This window comes from Halictus rubicundus, chromosome 1 (genome assembly GCF_050948215.1).
Source record: "Halictus rubicundus isolate RS-2024b chromosome 1, iyHalRubi1_principal, whole genome shotgun sequence".
Lineage (NCBI taxonomy): Eukaryota > Metazoa > Arthropoda > Insecta > Hymenoptera > Halictidae > Halictus > Halictus rubicundus.
Window position 1 is genome coordinate 15,720,974 of NC_135149.1, and position 20,085 is coordinate 15,741,058.

The following is a 20,085-nucleotide window of genomic DNA, read 5'->3' on the forward strand; positions in this document are numbered from 1 at the left end:
AACACGTTCGGCAGCTCGGACGCGTCTACCACCGCGGAAGCTGGCGAAAAACTGTGGCGTTTACGGCGCCGAAACTCCGTAGACTGCCGTGGATTTATGTACGCGGCGAGCATCCGCGCGCGCGCGCACAACGAGATTTATCGGCGCTTGGCCGAGTTTCGGTAGGGCAAGTTGAGTGAATTGTAAATGTTTCCGGCAGAACTTCACCAAGATGGCGTCCTCCACCAGGGGCGAGTTTGTTTACGCCTCATGGCTTCCCCACGTGGGAAAAGCAGCATGGCGCGCATCAACCTTTCAAACCCAGGGTTCCTCTTGCCGTTTCACGGCCGTTCTTTCACCAATATTTACAAATTTTTCACGTCCGTTTCGATTCGATTCGATTCGAATCGACCGGTTACGATGCCCCGCGATATTATCGGCCGCACTATCTCGCTTCTTTTCGCGCGTTCTAATCGCTCCGTCGCAGAGGAAAACAACCGGTTCTTTTTTCTTTCGCCGCGAAGCACACGGTCAAAGAAAATTCGATTTTTCCGTTAGGCGGGAAATATTACGTCGATTCCGCGGTAATGCAACGAATGGAGCGATCAACGAGGCACGTTCGGGCAGATCGCGTACACAGAATCGTTGAAATTTCCTTGGACCAAGATGGAAGAGTAGCGTTGACTCGTTCAACGCGTAAGGGAGTTTAACGCGCGCGCGCTTCAAATATCTTGTACTTGTAACAATAACTTGATCGCACAACGAACGTACGTGTTCGCGCCCGTATCTGGGTACACACGTAGGTACCCACAGGGTCTGTCGAGAGTTAGACAACGGACAATGATTGAACCTCGACGACAATCGTCACAACGAGCCCGCAAGTTTCGCCTGGCTTTGCTTTTCGGGGTTTTTTTTTTTTTTGTTGCTCGCCGGTCGTCGCGGCACGATCGCGGCAAAGGGAATGCGCGGATCGTCGAGGATCGATCTTTGCCAATTCGACGCGGGTATCGGCGAAACGATTGAAATTGTTCCGACTCACATTTCATACGTTGCGGAGCGTGCTGTTTTCTTCGGGGCATCTGCGTCCTGCGGAGATGTTCGCTTATCTGTGCGGGCTCCAGGTCTCTGCTCCTTAGACGCAGCCTCGAATCGGATCCCAAACATGTGACGGTGGTCCTTGAAAATGCTGCAGGAAGATCCTAGATTGATCTTCCGCGCCGCGGGAAGCAGTGTTTCAAGTTTTCCGGTTCCCAGCTCCAGCACCGCGCACACAAAGTCACCCACTTGCACGTGTCCAACGAGCACTGACTACCTCATCGCGAGTTCGCCGGATCCGTTTGTCGTCGGTCTTCCCAGGATCGGTGGCGACATCGTTATCTCGTCTCTCTGGTCGGGATCGGAAGCAGCCGCACCTAGATAGGTGCGAACCAACCAAATAGACGGGACTGGTCGTGAGAGAACACTGTGCTACAGGCTATCGTATACAATAATGCGGAATCGAACGGAGCGTAAGGCCTCGCGATTTCCGTGAATCGGCTCCGTCGACTGGCTCGAGAATCTCGAAAGATTCTATCGTGTCCGGAGAATCGGACCGGTGGTGCGTGGTGTCGCACTGGTGGTGTAGCACTTGCGAAACGGTCGGCGAAATCTTCGACTTTGTCGTGATCCATGCGCGGTTGTACGGCGGCTAGAGGCAACCAAATCACTTGGAACGATCACATCGGTGGCGTAGGTCGTTCGATGGCACGGACTGCGACTCGGTGTGCGGTTCACTCTTTAAAAATCGTCGGGCCGGGGGACGCAAGCTCGTTCGAGCAACGATCATCGGTCGGATCGGATATACGTATATCGGCCGCACCTACGAAGGATTCAAGATATACATTCAAGATGAAGAAAGACCGCGATGCATTTTGCGGAAGTCGCGTGGCGAGGCGAGGCGAGGCGAGGCGAGGCGCGTCGCGAGGAAAATTCCGGCACGTTCCAAAAGCAGTTCGTTCCTCCGTCCGCACAACCCGGAGACCGAATCCGGCACGATCCGAATCGGAGCATCGACACTTGGATTCCGATGATCACTTGGAAGTTGGTGCAGGCGATCAACGACGCTTGCCTGGATCACGGTGTCGTGTCGTGTCGTCACGGTGCGGCGCGACGCGATCCTCGACGCTCTCCGGGTTTTCCGCGACTGTGCGAGTTTCGCGATCACGCGATTATACGAACGTACGATTACGCGAGCACGGAGGAACGAGTCGATGATCTCGGAGCGTTCGATCCTCGCGTACCTACGACCCTGGATCTCGTCGATCGCGGGAGGAGATCGGGCTTTTCGGCTTCGGGAACGCGTGCCTCGCGACGACGCCTTGCATCCACTCGAGACGCGCGCACGACACTCCGCCGTACGTGTACGGGGCTACCGAAAGCTCGTTGCGGAGAAGAAAACGAAAGAAACCGAGAAACAGGGGGAGAGAGACGAGAGGAGAGACGTATCCCGTGACAAGAGAGAGAGAGAGAGAGAGAGGGAAAGAAAGAGAGCGAGAGAGCAAGAAGAGCGAGGCGAAACTAGCGAGCGATCGCGTTTACGCGCGTGTCCCCGAGCGTGCGATGCTGGGATGCCGATTGAATGCGCAAGGGTGAAACCACAGTCACAAAGGAACAGAGACCGATACGATGGAAGAAAAAATCGAGAAAGATACAAGCGAACTGTTCGATAGACGGATAGATACGAGGAACCCGAGCGAGAGAAAGAGGCAGCGATAGCGTGTACGCGCAACACACAGAGAAACCGATAGAGAAGGAGCGAGAGAGAGAGAGAGAGAGAGAGAGAGAGAGAGAGAGAGTGGGAGGGGGAAGGGGGGGAGATAAAATGCAAGGGTAGAAGGCAAGAAACGAGAACAAGATAGAGAGAAAAGAAGCGAAGGTGGAGGAGGAGGCGGAGGTGGAAGTGGTGGCTACCGTCGTTCGTGGATCGCGAAATCGAGCGGGCGGCGGTCCAGCGCTGACTGACTACGGACTGGCGTCGCGGCGGCAGCCCGCATGGTGGGGGGGCCCCAGGAGTAGTAGTCCTCTTTCCCTCTCGTCTCCTCCGCTCGTTCTCGTTTCCTCGCTTGCCCGCTCTTCCTTGCTCTCCTTTGCCTCTCGCGCACTCGTTCCGTCTCTTTCGCCGTTTCTTCCTTCGCGATGTTGCACGATTTGCGTTCGCGTAAACGCAGATACCTGTGCTTCGCGAGAATCCGATCGAACGAGACGAGACGGGACGAGATTGCACGAGATGGGACGAGACGGGACGAGACGAGAGCGAAACGAACGAAACGATGCCCGATCGCGAGGCTGCGAGGAAAGACAGCGTCCCCGAACGAAACGATCGTCGGGGCACCGTGGAAACGGAGCGAACCGGATCCGGACAGGCGAAAATCGGTTTTCCTGATCGTCGATTCCTCCCGGTCATCCGTATTCGCGACGATCGTCCGTCCGGTGGTCCCCGCGAGCTCGTTCCGCCTCGAAACGATTTTCACCTCGATTTTCACCCGGACGAAAAGTACAAAGCGCGAAAACGACGAGACCGGATAAGAACGATCGAAAGTTCGTCGATGGGCCCGGGGGACTGAAGTTGCGCTCGCGCGCGCAAGAGGTGGTCGAAAAAGGGGGCGGGGCCCTGAACCTCGTCGGCCCCGGTAAATCGCGCGAGAGGGGGCAACAGAACAGAGCCGTGCTGGTACGGCAACTTTTCTTTTCGCCGCGAGAGGCGCTGGCAGCCGGCGGTCTCGTTCCACCGTACTACGGCGACGCGGAGCAACACTTGCGAGTTTCTCGACATTTTCGTCCCTCCGAGCCATCGGACACCCCCCGAATTGCGGTAAGTGTGCACCAACGATAGCGAATCCTAACGAGATACGCGCGATAACGTTTCAATGCCGAGCAATCGTCCAGCTACCTCGATATCCCGCGATATTAGAAGCTAACCTCAAAATCGCGTACGAAAACTTTGATTTCGAGTTCGAACGTTTAGGCCGATTCTGTCCGAGAGTTTTTCGTGGAACGCGACTCTATCGTTCCACCGGTATCGACCGGCCAAAGCGTCGACGCGTGCGAGAACCTTTATCTTTGAGTCAACGCGTACACATATACATAAGTACGTGTTATTCGGAAAGCTGGTTCGGAAAAGTTTTATGTCGAACGAGATCGGGACGAATCGTCGATAGCGCTACGGTCGCGTTTCGATCGACGGTCTCCTGGGGGTATAAAATCTACTTTTTTCCCCACGATTCTATCCGATCGTTCACTGTCCTCGGACGAAAGTCTTCTAATTGTCCTGAGGCGAACGACCAGCAAAGAAACGCGAACGAGCCGGGCATTGTGCCGATCGGAAATGCGCGATCGTCGTCGTGAATCGCGGAGCGAATAAGCGGGGATCTGCGGTCCACGATTAGAACGTCTTTGACGTTCGGAATTATAAAATTGTCATGGAAAGAACCGAAGAGAGACGCGATATTTCAATGAACACGAGAGTAGAGTGGCGAGGCAACGATCGTCGAATTCGCGAGAGTATCGGTGTTTCCCGGGCAAGTTTTCGATTCGTCATAAGGGTAGGGGACGAGCGTTACGCGCGGCGGACTGGTTTACGATAATTTCGGGCGAAGATTCGAGTTGGAAAAGAATCGAATGGAGGTCGAAGGATACGAGTCGGTCAGTTTGTGGATAGTCGGTGAGCGGAGCTCGTTTTGGCGGGCACCGATGGTGGCGCTGGCAAGGCCGGCGGAGCCGCGGGAAGAGGGGCACCGGCGTACCAACTACCAGGTTGTGCCCGCCTACCAGGCGGAGCCCGCATGATCTATAGCGTCATAGAACACCCCTGCCGTCGTGGTAGGAACGCGATGGCGACGCCCACGGTGTGGAACGTGCGCGCTGCCCCCGCCGCTGCCACCGCCACCGCTGCCTTCGTCGTCGTCGTCGCCGCCGCCGCCGCCGCCGCCGTCGTCGTCGTCGCTGCCACTGCCACTGTCACTACCGCCGCCGCCGCCACCGCCACCGCTACGCTACCATCGCTACCGCTGTCGCTGTAGCTGTAGCTGTAGCTGTAGCTGTCGTTGTCGATCGTTGCTGTCGTTGGCGTTGGCGTTGGCGTTGGTATCGTGGTCGTCGCGGTGGCTCTCTTCTACTCCTACCTCGTACTTATCCGGTTCCTTCCACCTTGCGTTCATTACCGCTAAACATTCCTGTCAATTAAAACTGCACCGACTCCCGATTTACTGCCAGCTCACCGTTCGTCCTTCGTGAGAACCATCCCCCGGTACGTTTTGCGGGCTTCGCTATATACGATCCTAGTGAGTCCTTCTTCTTCCTGTTTTTTCTTTTCTTTTTTTTCTTTTTTTAAACAAGTTTCGCAGCGATTGGTTTTCGTTGAAGCGAAACGTTTGATCGAGACGGAATATTCGTTTGGTCGCTCGAAAGTCATCGGAATCGTCGGAACGAAGCGAAGACTCGCTGCTGCGCTTGCCATGGACGCATCGACGTCGTGTCGAGCCCGTTTGGTTTTGCGATAACGTCTCCGTTCGATTCGCCGAAACCTCCGGCCGAATCGATTCGATCCGTGAAATCCATTGAATCGTATGCGTATATAGAAATGCGTCGATTCTCGGGGCCGTGCCGGTGACTCACCGGCTCCGGCAACTCGATTCGCTACAATATCGTGGAATTCTTTCGTTAATCATTCATCGTTATTTAAAATCGTAGACACCGGCCGCGAGAGACGGGCTCGTGACGCGAATACCGGATGTTCTTTGGTTTCGATCGGAGACGAGAAATTCTCGCGCGCGCGAAACGATCCGTGCAGAGGAGGGGTACGCGGTGAAACACGCAGCCGCGTCAACGTTTCGTACGTAAATATTCGCAACAACGCCGGCAATGGGAACGATTGGCAGAACGGCACGCAATATTTCGAAGCGTTCCGCTTCGAATTTAGTAACGCGCGTTCGAACCGTCTCTCCTCCTCGAAGGAATTTCCTCGAGACACGCCGAGTATCCGCGACGATCGTCACGCTCGAGTTTTACGCCAATGGTGGCGGGGCTTCGGAGAGGTGGCGGCGGCGGCAGCGACTGTCATAAAGAGTATTTTATTTCGACGATTGCGGCGCCGTTTTTGTTCTGGGGTCGCGAAGCGATCGTGTCGTTTCTACGCGCGTCAGGCCAATTCAACGCCGGCGACATTCGCGGCCCGACGTTTACGAGATCGTTTATTAGGTGACGTTCCCATCGAGTGGTTTTACCGGTAGCTGTATCTTCTCTCCCCGTTTCTAGAGCCCGCGCGTTCGAGAAGATTCCAACTTATCGCGACGCGCCATCGAGAATCGTTCCACCTTGCAAAAGTTTAGGCAAAAACTTGCGATGCTGCCGCACAGGGTTGCGCACATGTGTCTAACGACGAGGCGTTTTCGATTGGCCGGATTTTGGTTGGCGACCGCCGTCGTCGGGTCCCGCAAAGAAGCCGCGATTTCTTAATTTACTTCGGCGAATTAAGTTTCGTCCGAGCGATAAGTCTGTTTGTTTTTTCGTTACTTTTTTCCTTCGTTCGCACGACTTTTGAATTTGTCGCCGGACCGAGAGACATCGAGAGAGGCGGGCGGTATCGCGAACGTAGAGCCGAAAAACGGTTTGGTGCGCGCGTGGTTCGCGTCAGTTGCGTTTGTGTCTCTCGGTGACTGCGGGGGTTCCTTTTACGAGCGTTCCCGTCGTCGGTCGACGAGACCGGAGGCACTAAACTTGCGAATATTTCGAAAGATGTCCCGTTATGCAACGACAATGTGGGTCAGCGCACAAGTCCATTGTATACGTTTGCTCGTTTTGTACCGTCAGCTCCCCGCGAGACCCGAAATAAGTGCACCTCGTAAAATAAAGTGCCGCGCGTCGCTTTCCTCGACTATCTATTGCACCGGCACCATCGATCTTACGACGATTCCGCGACCTTCCGAAATTTCCATACGTGCTCGCCGAAGATGCGACGCTGCGCCTCGCCGGTAGAACATCGTCGAATCGTTTCTTCGATGTCGCTTCTTCGGATAATTCGATCACGGCACCGAGCCGTCTTTTTTCCTGATCGAAAACTCGTCTCGAACACGGTTTCGCGTATCGGTGATTCGATCGGTACTCGATCCCCTCTCGTTTTCGTGTCGACTCGCTTTCGTTGGAACGCCATTTGCTCGATTTGCTCGAAACGAATAACAGATCGAATAATTGGACGAACTCGTCCGATGACGAGACGAAATTCCGAACGGAGCGAGTCCGTTCGAATTCTTTCGGTATGCAAGATGTCGAGGAATCGCGCGTGTTCTTTTTCGCTTTTAGAACCGAGTCCGCGGATAAACAAGACGAATCGTAAGACCACAGACGCGTCGTTCTGTCGCGGAGGATGTTCACGCACGAACGAGCACGTGAAAATAGATTTAGTATCGGTGTTTCGTTTCGTCGTATTCGTCGGTATCCATCGCGTCCTGGCAAAAAATTCGCCGTACAAAATTATTCCGAACGACGATCGGTCTCGCCGAATATTTGGTCGCTGTCCGGATCGTTCCCTCGGAAGAAGGCTGTTTGGAAGAGAGGCTCGTTGATTTATATCGTTTGACCGATACCTGGGACGTTTCGGTGCGAACCGAGAAACGTTTCACTCTCCGCTCTCCGAAGAGGAGTGGAGAGGGGCGGAGAGGAGAGGAGAGGTTGCGCAACAGGAAAACCGAGGACGGCACTCGTCCGGCTCTTTTGAAAATTCGGGTTTCGTGTTTGCGACGGAAGACGAGGGAAAGCGAGTAAAAGCTGGCGAGATCGAGTAAAAGCACCAGGCATGCCGCAGGAAGAACAGGCAGGAAGGCTCCTATCGTCCGAGGGGGTAATGCGGAACGATCCCTCCCGAAAACGACGCAACCTTCGTAGTTTCGAAAATAGCTCGAGCTCTCTTGTCGAGTAGAAGGCGGTCGACGATTAGTAGAATTCGGTACCGGACGAAGAAGTTCGCTGCCGACCAGACGCGACTCGTTTCAAAATAATTTCGTCGATGTTTTAACGCGGATAAATCGCAGGCGAACCCCCCACGGTCTGATCGCTCGATACGAGCTACGAGCTCGCTCTAGCACCTGCTTTTTTTCATACCGATCAAAGTCCACGGATCCTTCGCGATGGCTCCCGATGCATTATTTCGAGCGAACGATACGTCGTTCCGGGTATCTTTCGTCTAAAACATCGATGCCCGGAGGAAAGAGCCGGCGGTACGAGACGAGAGACGCGCGCGCGATCGTACTTTAACGTTCTTCCCCCGTAGCGCGCGCGTATTTTCGCGCTCGTTGAAAGTTTACGACCTCGATAAACTTGCCGCGTTCCTAACCTAACCAAATGTTTCTCGGTCGATCCGCGAATTACTTTGTATCGAATATGTGAGAAATCGCCGACGAATGGTCGCTGTTTACCGTCGAATCTCGCCACCGGTGATTTGTGCGCGGGATAGGCGAAATTTTTCGAAGGAGCAACGAAACGGTTGCTTCTTCGCGAGACAGACCGGGAGGGAGCGGAACCGTGGAAAATTTATAACGAGCACGTAACACACGCGAAGAGGCGCGTTTGTTTTTCCCGAGTTCGCTTCGAATGAGACGAAAGGTTGGACGTTTGCTCGCGAGTTCGAAAAACTTTTCCAGCGATGTCCGTCGGATTTGACGAAGTACGTACACGGGTACACGGATCGGTGGACAGAACGAGCGTGAAAGAAATGGGGGAGAAAAGAGAGAGAGAGAGAGAGAGAGAGAGAGAGAGAGAGAGGGAGAGAGAGAGAGAGAGTCGTCGGAGATGGCTGACGGGACGCAATTGGCCAGTTGCTGGAAAACGAAATCTCGTTTGTCGCGGGAAGAGTCGCGATACTCTCGGCGAGGTTGGCAGGCCTCGCAGGGTTCGCGCGTCGATGCGTATAGCGGTGGCAGCATTCGTAGAAGGTTCGGTATAGGGAGCGCGGAGCGTGGTCGTAAGGGGTCGCGGGGGTGGCGGGGGTGGCAAAGGATGAGGACGAGAACGAGGACGGGGACGGGGACGGGGACGGGAACGGGGACGAAGACGGGGATGGGTATGGGAACGGGTATGGGGACGAGGAGTGGGTGGTTGATGTGGTACGATGGTATGGGGTGGCTAGGTGGACGAGGATGGGGTGGTTGTCGACGATAGGGCGAAGAAAGAGGTGGAGGAGCGCAGAGAGAAGCCGAGGTCCGTCGGTATCGATCGGGCGTCTGCGGTAGATTGACACGTGTCATGGCCGCCTCTCGGTGTTCGAGCGGACGAGGTGGCGGGAGAAAGAGGGAAACGCGGCCGAGAGGAAGCTGCCCGAATGGAGAAAGGCGAAAGGAGACAGGGGATTGGAGAAAGGAGAAATGCTGGAGGAAGGAGAGAGCGCTCGGCGGCTTCTCGGTGGGAAGAAAGAGAGCGAGAAACGGAAGAAAGACAGGCGGGACGAGGAAGGTGGCGCGAGCCAGCTCGCCAGCTCGCCAGCTCGCCGGCGAGGCAGCGAGGCAGCGGAGCAGTCGAGGGGATAGCGGCGTCGAAGGTGGAAGAGGAGGAAGAGGCGAGGGTGGTTGGCGCGGGGAGGAGGCGAGGGAAAAGGACATTAAGGTGCGTAATAGCCAGCGGGGCGAGCGCGCACCGCCGCGGCATCGATTAGACAGAGGCTCCCTCGTCCCATTGCTAGGATGCAGCCCTCCCCTTCTCCTCTTCCTCGACCCACCGACATACTCACCCTCCGCGCTATATCCACCCGTTCACCACCCACAACCCATACTCTCGACCGAGAGGTCTCCACGACCACCCAACCACCCGCCTCCACCTACTCCGTCGAACTGGAGAGCCCCCGAGTACGTGCTCTACATACACACTCGTGCGCTTATGTCAGTTCCTGTCCTGCCGTTGCTTCTGCCTCTGCCTCTGCCTCTACCGCTGCCTCTCTGCCGCTCTGCCTCTGCCGTTGCCTCTACTTCTAGCTCGGCCGTGCTACCGTTGTTACCACTACCGTTGTATGCCACCGCTGGGAAAGAGAACGAGGCACGGAAACAAGGGGACTGACCGAGAGAGAGCGAGGGCTTGCACACACGTCGCGCGAACCCCGAGAAAGAGAGAACGAGAGAACGAGAGAAGGAGAGGAGGAGAGAAGGAAAAGGAGAAGATACGAAAGGACGAACCGAGAGGCCGAGCGCGAGGGATAATAAGGGGGGAATGAGAGACGCGGATGTAAAGGGTGAGAAGGGAGGAAGAGCAGAGGGTACGCTAGAGGGTAGGCGAAGCCACCTAGCTATCCTGTAGCACCTATACACCTACACACACGGTACCGGGGACACCAACGTCTAACGTCGTTATAAACATTAACGGAGCGGCTCAATATTCCCCGGACCTTGCATCCCCTGCGTCTACCTCCGGTCCATCTCCCTTCTAGACCGTACTCCTCCAACGCTGAGCACGGTACCTATCTCTTGGTCTCCTCTCGGTCTCCTCTCGGTCTCCTCTCGGCCTCTCGGACGCTCGTGTCCGTGTTCGTGTTCGCGGTGGCCACCTCGCCCACCTCGTCCATGCTTTTCGTGCCCTCGCATCGTATTCTCGTTCGTCGAGTTTTCGCTAACCGACGTTTCGAAACGGGAAACGATGGGCTCGCGATCGACGAAAGACGGAGACGCACGATACGCGACGAACGATAGGGTACCTACATCCGGGATTCGAGTTCGAACGGAATTGTTCTGTTTTAAAATTGGACTCGTTCGGGTTTCGTTCGAACGTCGATTTTTCGACAGGAAAGCGGAGCAAGGAGGGTGGCAGTCAGTCTATCGGTTAAATTTGTGCGCGAGGGTCAGAGCTCTGATTATCGTTAATTGCGGTTGATACGGAGGAACGAAGGGGACGCAGAAACCCTCGGCCATTCCGATCGGATTAGCGACACCGATCGGGGCTGTCGTTTCTGGATGAGAATGTTTCGTGTACCGTTTCGCGAGTACGGCATGATCGTGGTGGATTCGCGTAGCCGGACCAACGTCTGGCATCGTTACGGCGATGACGATTCGTCGAAAGGCGTCGATTGGAAACCGTTGAATCGATTCGAAACTCGTGCGAAACCAAATGTATTTTTGCCGCCTCTTCCCGTCTCTTTTTCCGTCTTTTTGGTCGTCGTTTTCGCTTTCAACGCGGAACGGGCAGAAAATTGTTCGGGAGCGTAACGCGCGTTCCACGGTCCGATTCGCTCGCGCGTATATTCTCGCGTTAATTTAGCCTCGCGTGGCATCGGAACAGAGGGAATTCGTCTAGTTCGTGCGTTCAACAAGTATCCGTCCATCCCTCCCTTCCTTCGGCTGCTCTGCCGCCTTCTCGTAACCGCGGTTAGATCGCAAAGTGACCTCGCATCTCGTAACTCGTAACTCGTAACTCGTCGCTGGTTGCCCGTTGCCCGTTGCTCGTTGCTAGTAGCCCGTAACTCTAGGAGGTGGTGGTTATTCTTCGTGATCGAGAATCGAAGAGAAAGCGGCGTCTCCTTGGTAGCAGGTGCGCTCCGGTTTTTCCACGACGGGAAAGGTAATAAGGGATTAGTCATCGGTGATCGTCGATCAACGTTAACGCGACGACCATCGGTTAGCCGGATGCTCTCGGCGCGATGCGTCACAGTTGGATATTATATTGACGTATCGACGTCTCGATTCTGTCCACGACCGCCAGCCAATTAACGGACTTTCTTGTTTTTCCGACAAACGCTCGTAAATCTCGACGGATCTCTCGTCCACTCGATTTAGTTCTGTTCTTCTAGCTCGGCGATCGTTCCTACCATTGTCCGGGGGTTGTTTTTGTTTTATTTCTCTACGCGTGTCCTACAAGACGATACAATAATTAATATCGTTATCGGAGCGCGTGCCCCTACTTGGCAAATATTTAATTTACTACGCGACCGTCCTACGCTTAATTGGCTCGGGTTTCTTCCGCCCCGTCTGTGCTTGTTTGTTCGCGAAGTACGCGCGCTCGACGAACGCTCCGATCGCGTGATGCGCCGATATTCGACGATTCTCGACAGAAACGCCTCGCCGGACACGGCCTTTCGTCCCAACGAGTCCACGACGGAACGGTAGAAGCTCGTTCGCCCGAAAATTTCGAGACTATCGGGACATCGGGAGACCAATCTCTTCCTCTTTCTCTATCTCTCTCTGTCTCTGTCTCTGTCTCTGTCTCGGAAACGTTGCGCGTCGCGCCACCATCTCCCGAAGCGCGCACGGACTCTTCTTCGTCGAGAGGTCGCGTCTTCCGGATAATTTGCTAGTTCCCCCTGTTATATCTCTGGTCGCGAATGAAATTTTCGGGTCACGTCAAAAGTAAACGATCCGCCTGGATTCTCGCGTTAAGCGATCGGGTTGCAAGAAGCGTGTTTCGAGCCGGATGGAAATCTCATTTGGTAGTTTTCTCCGTTTAATAAGACGAGAGGGAGAGACGACCGAACAGAGAAAAGAGAGAGGACTCGGACGAGAAAGAGAACTAGAAAGGGAAAAAGAAGGAGAGAGAGAGAGAGAGAGAGAGAGAGAGAGAGAGAGTGTGAGTGTGTGTGTGTGTGTGTGAGAGAGAGAGAGAGAGAGAGAGAGAGAGAGAGAGAGAGAGAGAGAGAGAGAGAGAGAGAGAAGAAGGATGGAGGAAGATAAAGAGAAAGAGGAGAGACAAGACAGGGTATATAGGGAGACGGAGCCACGAGGTCGCTGCCGGTTCGCAGACTTCGGAAAGGGGAAACGGAAAGGGCGCAACAAGGCCGGGGGTGGAGGTAGCGGAGGGTTAGGTGGCGGCCGGGAGGGGAAGAGGAGGGAGGCGGTGGATGGTTGGAAGTAAGCGGGGGTGGGTAACGGGCTGGGGAGGATGGTGGAGGACGGTGGAGGGCAACGGCGGAGGACGGAGGGCGGCGGGAGCCGACGGGGGGCGGCGGAGGGTCGGCCAGGACTGGGAGGCGAAGTGTCGTCGTCCGAATAACGGCCAAGCGGCATCGACCGATCTTCCTACCCCTAGTTCGTACGAAGCGTCAACTTGTTTCCCTTCTGTTCCGCGAATATCGGACCTTCAATTTGCCCGGTGCGGCTCGCCCAGCGCGAGCCGCACCGTGCCTCGTTTCGGGCGATCGCGCGTCGCATCGCCTCGCGATCTCGCCATTCGACCGGCAACGTTCGATGGCCCGCCGATCGTATGTACGCTTCCACGCAGAAACTGCGCCTCTGTCTCCGGCGAGGCAACTTTTTGCGAAAGTTTCCTCGGGGCGGGAGCTCGGCCCGGGGAAGTTTCACGTCGACTCGAAGCGGGGCGCGCGGAGCACGGCCCGACAAATTTCGGCAGAGTCGTCGAAACGCGACGCCCCGGACGGATTTTCCTTCTCGTTCGTTTGCTCGCTTGTTCGTTGCTCGATACGCGCGCGAATCTCACGAGAATTCGTTTCGAGCAAGCATGCGTTTCGTTTCAGGTTGGCCGCGCGACGGTTCCGGTCGATCCATGGAGAGCTACGAGGACGATGACGACACGCATTTCTGCATCAAATGTCACCAGACGGTGCACGGCCTCGAAAATTACGTTCGCCACCGTCAGTCCGGGTGTCGACCGCCGGACGACAAGAACGAGGCTGCTCGCGTGTCGCCGACCACGCCGACCACCGTCTCCTACCCCGAAATACTGAACGCGGACGCGTTCTTCAGCTCGTTGGAGCTGCGTAGCAGCAGCAGCAAATCGAATCCACGCGGGGGATCCGCGTTGCTAGACGAAACCAGAAAGTTCAAGAAAGATGAGAAACGTAAGAGGAGCCAGAAGATGCAGACGGAGAGCACGGAAGAGTCCGCGGCGAAGGAGAAGCTGCACGGCATGCTGCCCGGTGTATCGGAGCTCGACGATCCGACCGAACACCTTTGCATCCCGTCGCTGGTCGGCTTTCCCGACATCGTTTCTTCGGCGTCCGCGTCCACATCCGGCAAGCCTACGGTGGTCACGAGCGTTCGGAACAAATTGAGCCAATCGATGAGCCACGTCGGCACGAGCATCGAGAGCGGCGCGTTCCCGACCAAACACGAGCCGGAAAACTCTTTGGAGAGTCTGATGACGTCTCACGAGTCGAATTGTAAGCAGACGGACAGGAAACGTCAGGAGGAGACGCAGAGGATCGAGCAAGTTCATCAGACCTGGCTGGAGGACACGATACTGGCCGAGTTGGTGGCCAACAACGAAAACAAGGACCTGCCGAGCTACGAGTTCGAATACCAGCAGGACGAAGAATCGGACGATGACACGATGGAGGACGATTTAGGGGAAGAGGAATCTTATTCGGAGTCCGAGGACGGCGACGGCGACGGTGACGGTGACTGTGACGGTGACGGTGACGGCGACGGAGACGGGGATGCCGACGTCGACGGGGATGGCGACGTCGACGTCGACGGTGACGGCGACGGAGATGGAGATGGGGATGGGGACGGGGAGGATCGGGAACGGCCGCCTCGTGGTCATACCGGCGGCAAATGGAAACCCGGATTGAACGATCTTCCTCAAAATATGTCTCAACTTCACGACGACGACGCGGAGCCGGACGAGGAGCATCATCACGAGCATCCCCCGCCGACTCACACCGGTGGAAAATGGCGGCCCAGCGACAGCTCGCAGGTAAGCGCGTCGCGGTCGGACATCGGGTAGTTTAACTCGATTTTCATCGAAAACAATCGATCGATCCCTGTTCCAGAGGATCGAGGAGTACGAGGCCAAAAGCAGCGGCGGGCAACCGCCGCCAGGGCACACACGAGGGAAATGGGTACCGGGAGCGCAAACGGATATCGAATCGGGATATTGGTGCAGTCCTTGCGGCAGGAAGCTCGCCTCTCGATTGGTCTACAACAGGCATCTTCTGTCCGATTTGCACGCCAGAAGAAGCATCCGCGAGATCGACGGCGTGTTTCCGCAGTCGCGTGCTGCCAGCCTACACCTCGCCAAAAAGATTTCGGCTCGCAATCAAGTAATTATCGCATGTCCGTAGGCCACGCGCGTATCTCGTCCGTGTCGCTAATCGATTTGCCCAATTATCCGATCTGTCCGACAGCGAGTTAAGGAACCGGCGAACACGAAGGAAGTCAAGAAGAATTCGCGTAGGAGGGAAAAGGAGATTCTGAGCTGCGAGATGTGCCACGCTCGAGTGAGGAGGGCGCAAATGGGCAAGCATTTGCTCTCTCATTATCACTGCCGCGTCGCGGGCGTAAATCCTCGCGGGCCACGGGCGCGTCGCTTTTTACTGGAAAATATGGCGAATGTGGTTCGGCAGTGTCCCTTCCAGTGTTCCTCCTGCCGGTTTTATTGCAACACGGAGGAAACGTTTCTGCTTCATTGGCGGTCCGAGCTTCATGCCAACACTCTCGAGCAGGTACGTTTCGATCGCGCGTCGCCACGCGTTTCCAAACACGCAGCGCACCGATTTATCGTCCGATCGGACCGTTTCAGATCGAGGGGAGCTACAAGTGCAGCCTTTGCGACTTCTGGTGCGAGGAGAACGAGACGATGGACCGGCATCTGACGAGCGCGAGTCATCGCGACGTCGTGTCGATGATGAACGGATCCGTGCCGGTGGTGATCGGTCGTCAACGAGCGTTGCCATGTCCTGGTTGCGACCGTCGGTTCCGCTACAATTTTCAGCTGAGATTGCACGCGAACGAGACCGGTCACGAGGAGAGCTCGACCGCGACCGACGATTATCAGCAACGGATCAGATGCGATCTGTGCCCGCAAATCGTTCGATCCCTGGTGGCTCTTCAGCGTCACCAATTGACCCGTCACGAGGCGAAGGCCGACGCAAAGGCCGACGACAAACACGACGACAAAACCGACGCCGTTCCGGTCGGAACGGTCGCGAAGGAGGAACGCGACTCGAGCAAAGACGACTCGATTCGACGACTGGCCACCCCTTATTATTGTTCGTTCTGTTCGATGAATTTCGCGACCGCTCAGGAGGCGGTGTTGCATCGGAGAACCTCCGGTCACAAGGAGACGGTGAAGGCTCGCAAGCACGGTCAAGATTCGACGAACATCACCGCTCGCGAGTGCTCTCGTTGCGGGGCGAGGCAGGCCAATTTGTCGGAGCACAAGGAGCATCTTCTGCGCGATCATCCCGAGGTTTGTCACAGGTAAGCAAAAATACGACGAGTGGGTGGGCGCGCTCGAGCTCGAATGCACGCGTTTCATGGTTTTTGCGTAGATGTCCCAAATGCGGCAGGCTTTTTGCCCTTTCGCAAGACGTGACGAGACATACGAGGGAGAACAACTGTCGGCGCGATAACAAATTAAACGCGGCGAGAACGGCAGCCGTCAAAGACGAATGGAAATGCGACAGCTGTAGTTTCTCAACGGATTCGCGAGCGGAATTCATCTTTCACGAGGCTCTCCACGCCGGGATCGTTCGGAAGGATAACGACGGGGATCCGGGCCAGGGTAAATCCTTGCCGAAATACTGTTGCCCCGTCTGCAAGAAATCGTTCGCCAAAGTATCGTTGCGGAACCACATCAGAAGTCACACGGGGGAACGTCCGTTTCCGTGCGGCAAGTGTCCGACATCGTTCGCCAGAAGATCGGACCTGAACGCTCATCGAAAGGAGTGCTCGGGCCCGTCTTCGTCGTCGTTGTCGTTCTTGTCGACGAACGAACCGGTCAGGAAGCGCAGCTTCGCCTGTTCAGAGTGCAACGACGCTTTCTACACGAAGTGAGTACAGAGTTTGTTACATCGTTTCGCCGTTCCCTATTCCCGGATGCCGTTTACGATCGGGAGAAACCGTCTCTCCGGCTCGAACAAAATTATCGGTCGATTAATAAATTTAAACGATCGTTTGCGAACGGCGCGTAAAAGTAATTGCTCGGGCACGTTCTTCGTGCACGGTATTGCTGGACGGGTCGCGTGACGTATGGCGAACATCGTGTCGTGACAACAATGGGTTTCAACGTACAAAACTCGCCGAAAGGATCGTATTTATCATGAGATTTCCCGTTAGCTACAATTACGTTGCATCGCTCGTGGATCTCGCGCATCGAAGGAACCGTGGTGACGGTCGTCGCGCGCCGCGCCGCGTCACGTCACGTCGGTGAAGGAAACGGGGACATCTTTCCGTGCCTTCGAAGCGTACGCGGACCCGTTCATCTTTCCTCGAGTTACCGGCTTCGAGAGAGTGCGTTAACGGCGACGCGTGTCATAAATATTCCTGACCAGAAACTCGAAATCGCCGATAGAAACACCGGTTCGAAGATTTGTTCCAGGCATTGAAGGTTTGCGCGCCGTTGTCGAGGCGGACACGCGAATCCTCCCCGTCTTTGCAGGAAAGACGCGGTGTATCCAGGATAAAAACCGTGGAACAATAAAAGCCGGCGTTGCGGGCAGAAACCACGAAACGTTCGCGCGCGGTCGTAGTAAAAGTGTCCTCGCTGCATAACTATAAAATAAAAGACCGTATCCGTGGTCCGGTCGAAGAGGGGAGGAAACCAAAAAGAGGAGATCGTCGGTAGGTACGAGTCTCGTACGAGAGGAAAGCGTCCGAACGGAACAGAGAAAACCGAAGGCTGCAAAGAAACAGTCAGAGAAAGAGGAAGAGAGAGAGAGAGGGAGAGAGAGAGAGAGAGAGATACGGCGTGGGCGATAGAGGGACAAGAGTAGAAGCTAGAAGGAAGCGACTTCGCTCTTTGCCACCGGCTCGTATTAACATCTCATAGCGGCCCGTAAGCCCCACGGGTCATTCTAGTATTTAACGGGCCTGCATTATGGTCCGTGCAAGTGCGCGTTCTACGAGTCTCTAATACCAACGTATGTAAATAGAATCCTGCCGGCCGGCGCTAATGCTTCGATATACTACTGAAATTACTGGCACGGGTAGCCGGTCGTCGCGTCGCGTCGCATTCGGTCGGATCGCGTCGGTAGCTTCGGCGAAAAGAATCTCGCCGATACACCGATTCGATAAGAGTCGATGGGAGCCGATACGATTCCGTACGGTCCGAAGACAACCTCGTGTTCCCGAGGGGCCAAACTAACCGAGGCGATGCATAGTTTAGGCTGTGCGGCGCGAAGGATTTCAGAAGCCGGTGGAAGGAGACGGGGCGAAACGGCGTCGCCGACCGCTGAAACGTTCAACGGATGCTCGAAACGAGCCACGGAAATACGTATTCCGTGGCTCTCCGATGCGGAGCGAGAACGCGCTCGAGCAGAGGGAGCGTACGTGGGTGCCCGCAACTAGGCGCCACAGCACGCCGTTTCTCTCGCGTGTCGACCCAAGTATTAAACCATTGGTTGAGTGTAGAGCGATCGCTATAAAGCAAATGTTAACACCTATGCCCTCCGCTCGCTCCTCTCGGTCCTCGCGGCTCGATTTTCTCGTCCCTTTTTGGTCCCCTCGGTTCCCTGCGTCTCATGCGCCCCTTTGCTCGGGCCATTCTACGCCGTTCTCGCCACTCGTGCTGCCCATCTCGTACACGCATTACACTCTGTAACGCTACCTATTCCACGTCCGGCTACCCGACTCTTCGAGTCGGATGGTCGCTCCGAAACGACGAGGATTTCGCTTAATGTCGCGATCTCGACCGTTTCGAAGGATTAGGCCTGACCATCGCCGACTCTGTTACCCCCTGCGATCACTTTCGCGCAGCCGACGATACGGACAACCTTTCGATATAGACGCCATTTATATCGAATAAGAGTCTTGGGGACCGATCGCGTCTCGTCGAGATCAATCGTTTCCTCGACCGTTGTTCGGGTCCCGAGCAGCCGTGGCCGCGATCGTCCCCCATTCCGAGGATTTCGCGCCGACTCATATACCTGGAACTCTGCGTCATCTTTCGACCGCAGGCAGTTAAAACTTCCGGTGGGCAAAGCTCGATTAGGACTTTCTCCGGCTCAATTTTCGTCGGAAACGACGACCGGACCGAGGCGAGGCCGGGGCGCCAGTTGTCGGCGATGTCGCATCCCAGAACTTGGCCCCGTTTCCGCGAGCTGACGAACACGTTACGGAACGAAACGTTTCACAAACTTTTCTACTTTTCCGGGAAACCGGCTACCTATCCTGCACCGATTAACCCGACAGCCGGTCGGCGGCGAAGATCACCGCGGAAAAAGGACGCGCCGCTTAGGTTTTCCGCTTTGAGCGCTGTCTCTTGAAATTTTCGTCGCGGACTCGGTTTCGGTGTCAGATTCTCGGCGAAGAGAAAATATGTACCAGGAGACGAGGTGTAAACGGGACGCAACGAACGAGAAGAAACGATCGAGGAATGGTAGAGAACACGCGCGCGCGAGCGCGATTCATCGAATAAGAAGAAACGAACAGAGAAGAGAGAAGAGGAGAGGAGTGAAGAAGAGGAAGAAGGGAAAGAACGGAAGGATGGAAGGAGAGAAAAGAGAGGTAATTACGAGAAGACGGGCAGCTCCCGCGTATTCGATCGCCTAACCAATTCTCAGAATAAGCGGGCAATTCTCGATGTATGCGCATATTCAAGATAGTATGTTACATACGCGAGCTACTGACCGTACGTTTCGTTCGTTCCACCCCCTCTGCCCTTCGCCTCTTGTTCGCGTCCCTCGATCCGCTCGATCCGCTCGGTCCCTCGCAGCGTTCTACTCACCGGCAACCCTCTCGTTCCTGGCCGACGATGTGTACGCGAGTTCCCCAGAGGTATTTACATATATGGACCGCGGCGTGGCGCGCGACTATCTTTTATCTTCCATAGCAGTAATGGCGCGTCCGCCTCCTTCGTAGCCGGTCGGGTAAACGGCGCAAAGATAGGCATACTGGGCGAGATTGGCGTAACTTTGCCACCCGTTGACGTTCGGCCAGGCTACGGCTCCGCGCTCTTTTCCGGCACCCTCTTTCCCCGCGAAGAAAAATCGGAACGAGCGGCGATCGAGCGTTTGATCGAGCGTCGAGTCAACGGAACGGTCCCTGCGACTCGCGACTTACCACTCGAGACTCGAGACCCCGAAGACCGAAGACCAAAGACCGGAGGCTCGAGCTACCGGATTCGAGATAACGACGAGAGAGCAACCGTACGCGGCGCGGCGTCGCGCAATTAATTCGACCGCGAGGCGTGTTCGGATCGAAACGG

General features: G+C 55.7%; 2 protein-coding genes across 3 annotated transcripts in view; one reads left to right on the forward strand and one right to left on the reverse strand.

Annotated features, from left to right (window-relative positions):
* The window catches only part of Tio (zinc finger domain-containing protein tiptop), a 73,857-nt gene extending 70,509 nt beyond the window's left edge, over nt 1-3,348 (reverse strand). Inside the window, exons 1-2 of one of the 2 annotated variants that reach the window (XM_076789445.1) lie at nt 2,929-3,348; nt 1,019-1,837 (exon numbers count right to left, since the gene is read on the reverse strand). Coding sequence is in view for 1 of the 2 variants with exons in the window: in XM_076789448.1 (XP_076645563.1) it covers nt 1,019-1,058 (40 nt within the window). In the remaining variant the exon portion in view is untranslated. Of the gene's footprint in view, nt 1-1,018; nt 1,936-2,928 lie in introns of those variants that run through there. The other variant, XM_076789448.1, reaches the window with a different exon arrangement.
* Nucleotides 3,349-3,711: 363 nt separating this feature from the next.
* The window catches only part of LOC143355023 (uncharacterized), a 29,103-nt gene continuing 12,729 nt past the window's right edge, over nt 3,712-20,085 (forward strand). The window contains exons 1-6 of the mRNA XM_076789464.1: nt 3,712-3,829; nt 13,454-14,634; nt 14,711-14,980; nt 15,065-15,382; nt 15,460-16,139; nt 16,211-16,711. Of these exons, the coding sequence (XP_076645579.1) occupies nt 13,483-14,634; nt 14,711-14,980; nt 15,065-15,382; nt 15,460-16,139; nt 16,211-16,711 (2,921 nt within the window). The 5' untranslated portion in view covers nt 3,712-3,829; nt 13,454-13,482. The remainder of the gene's footprint in view (nt 3,830-13,453; nt 14,635-14,710; nt 14,981-15,064; nt 15,383-15,459; nt 16,140-16,210; nt 16,712-20,085) is intronic.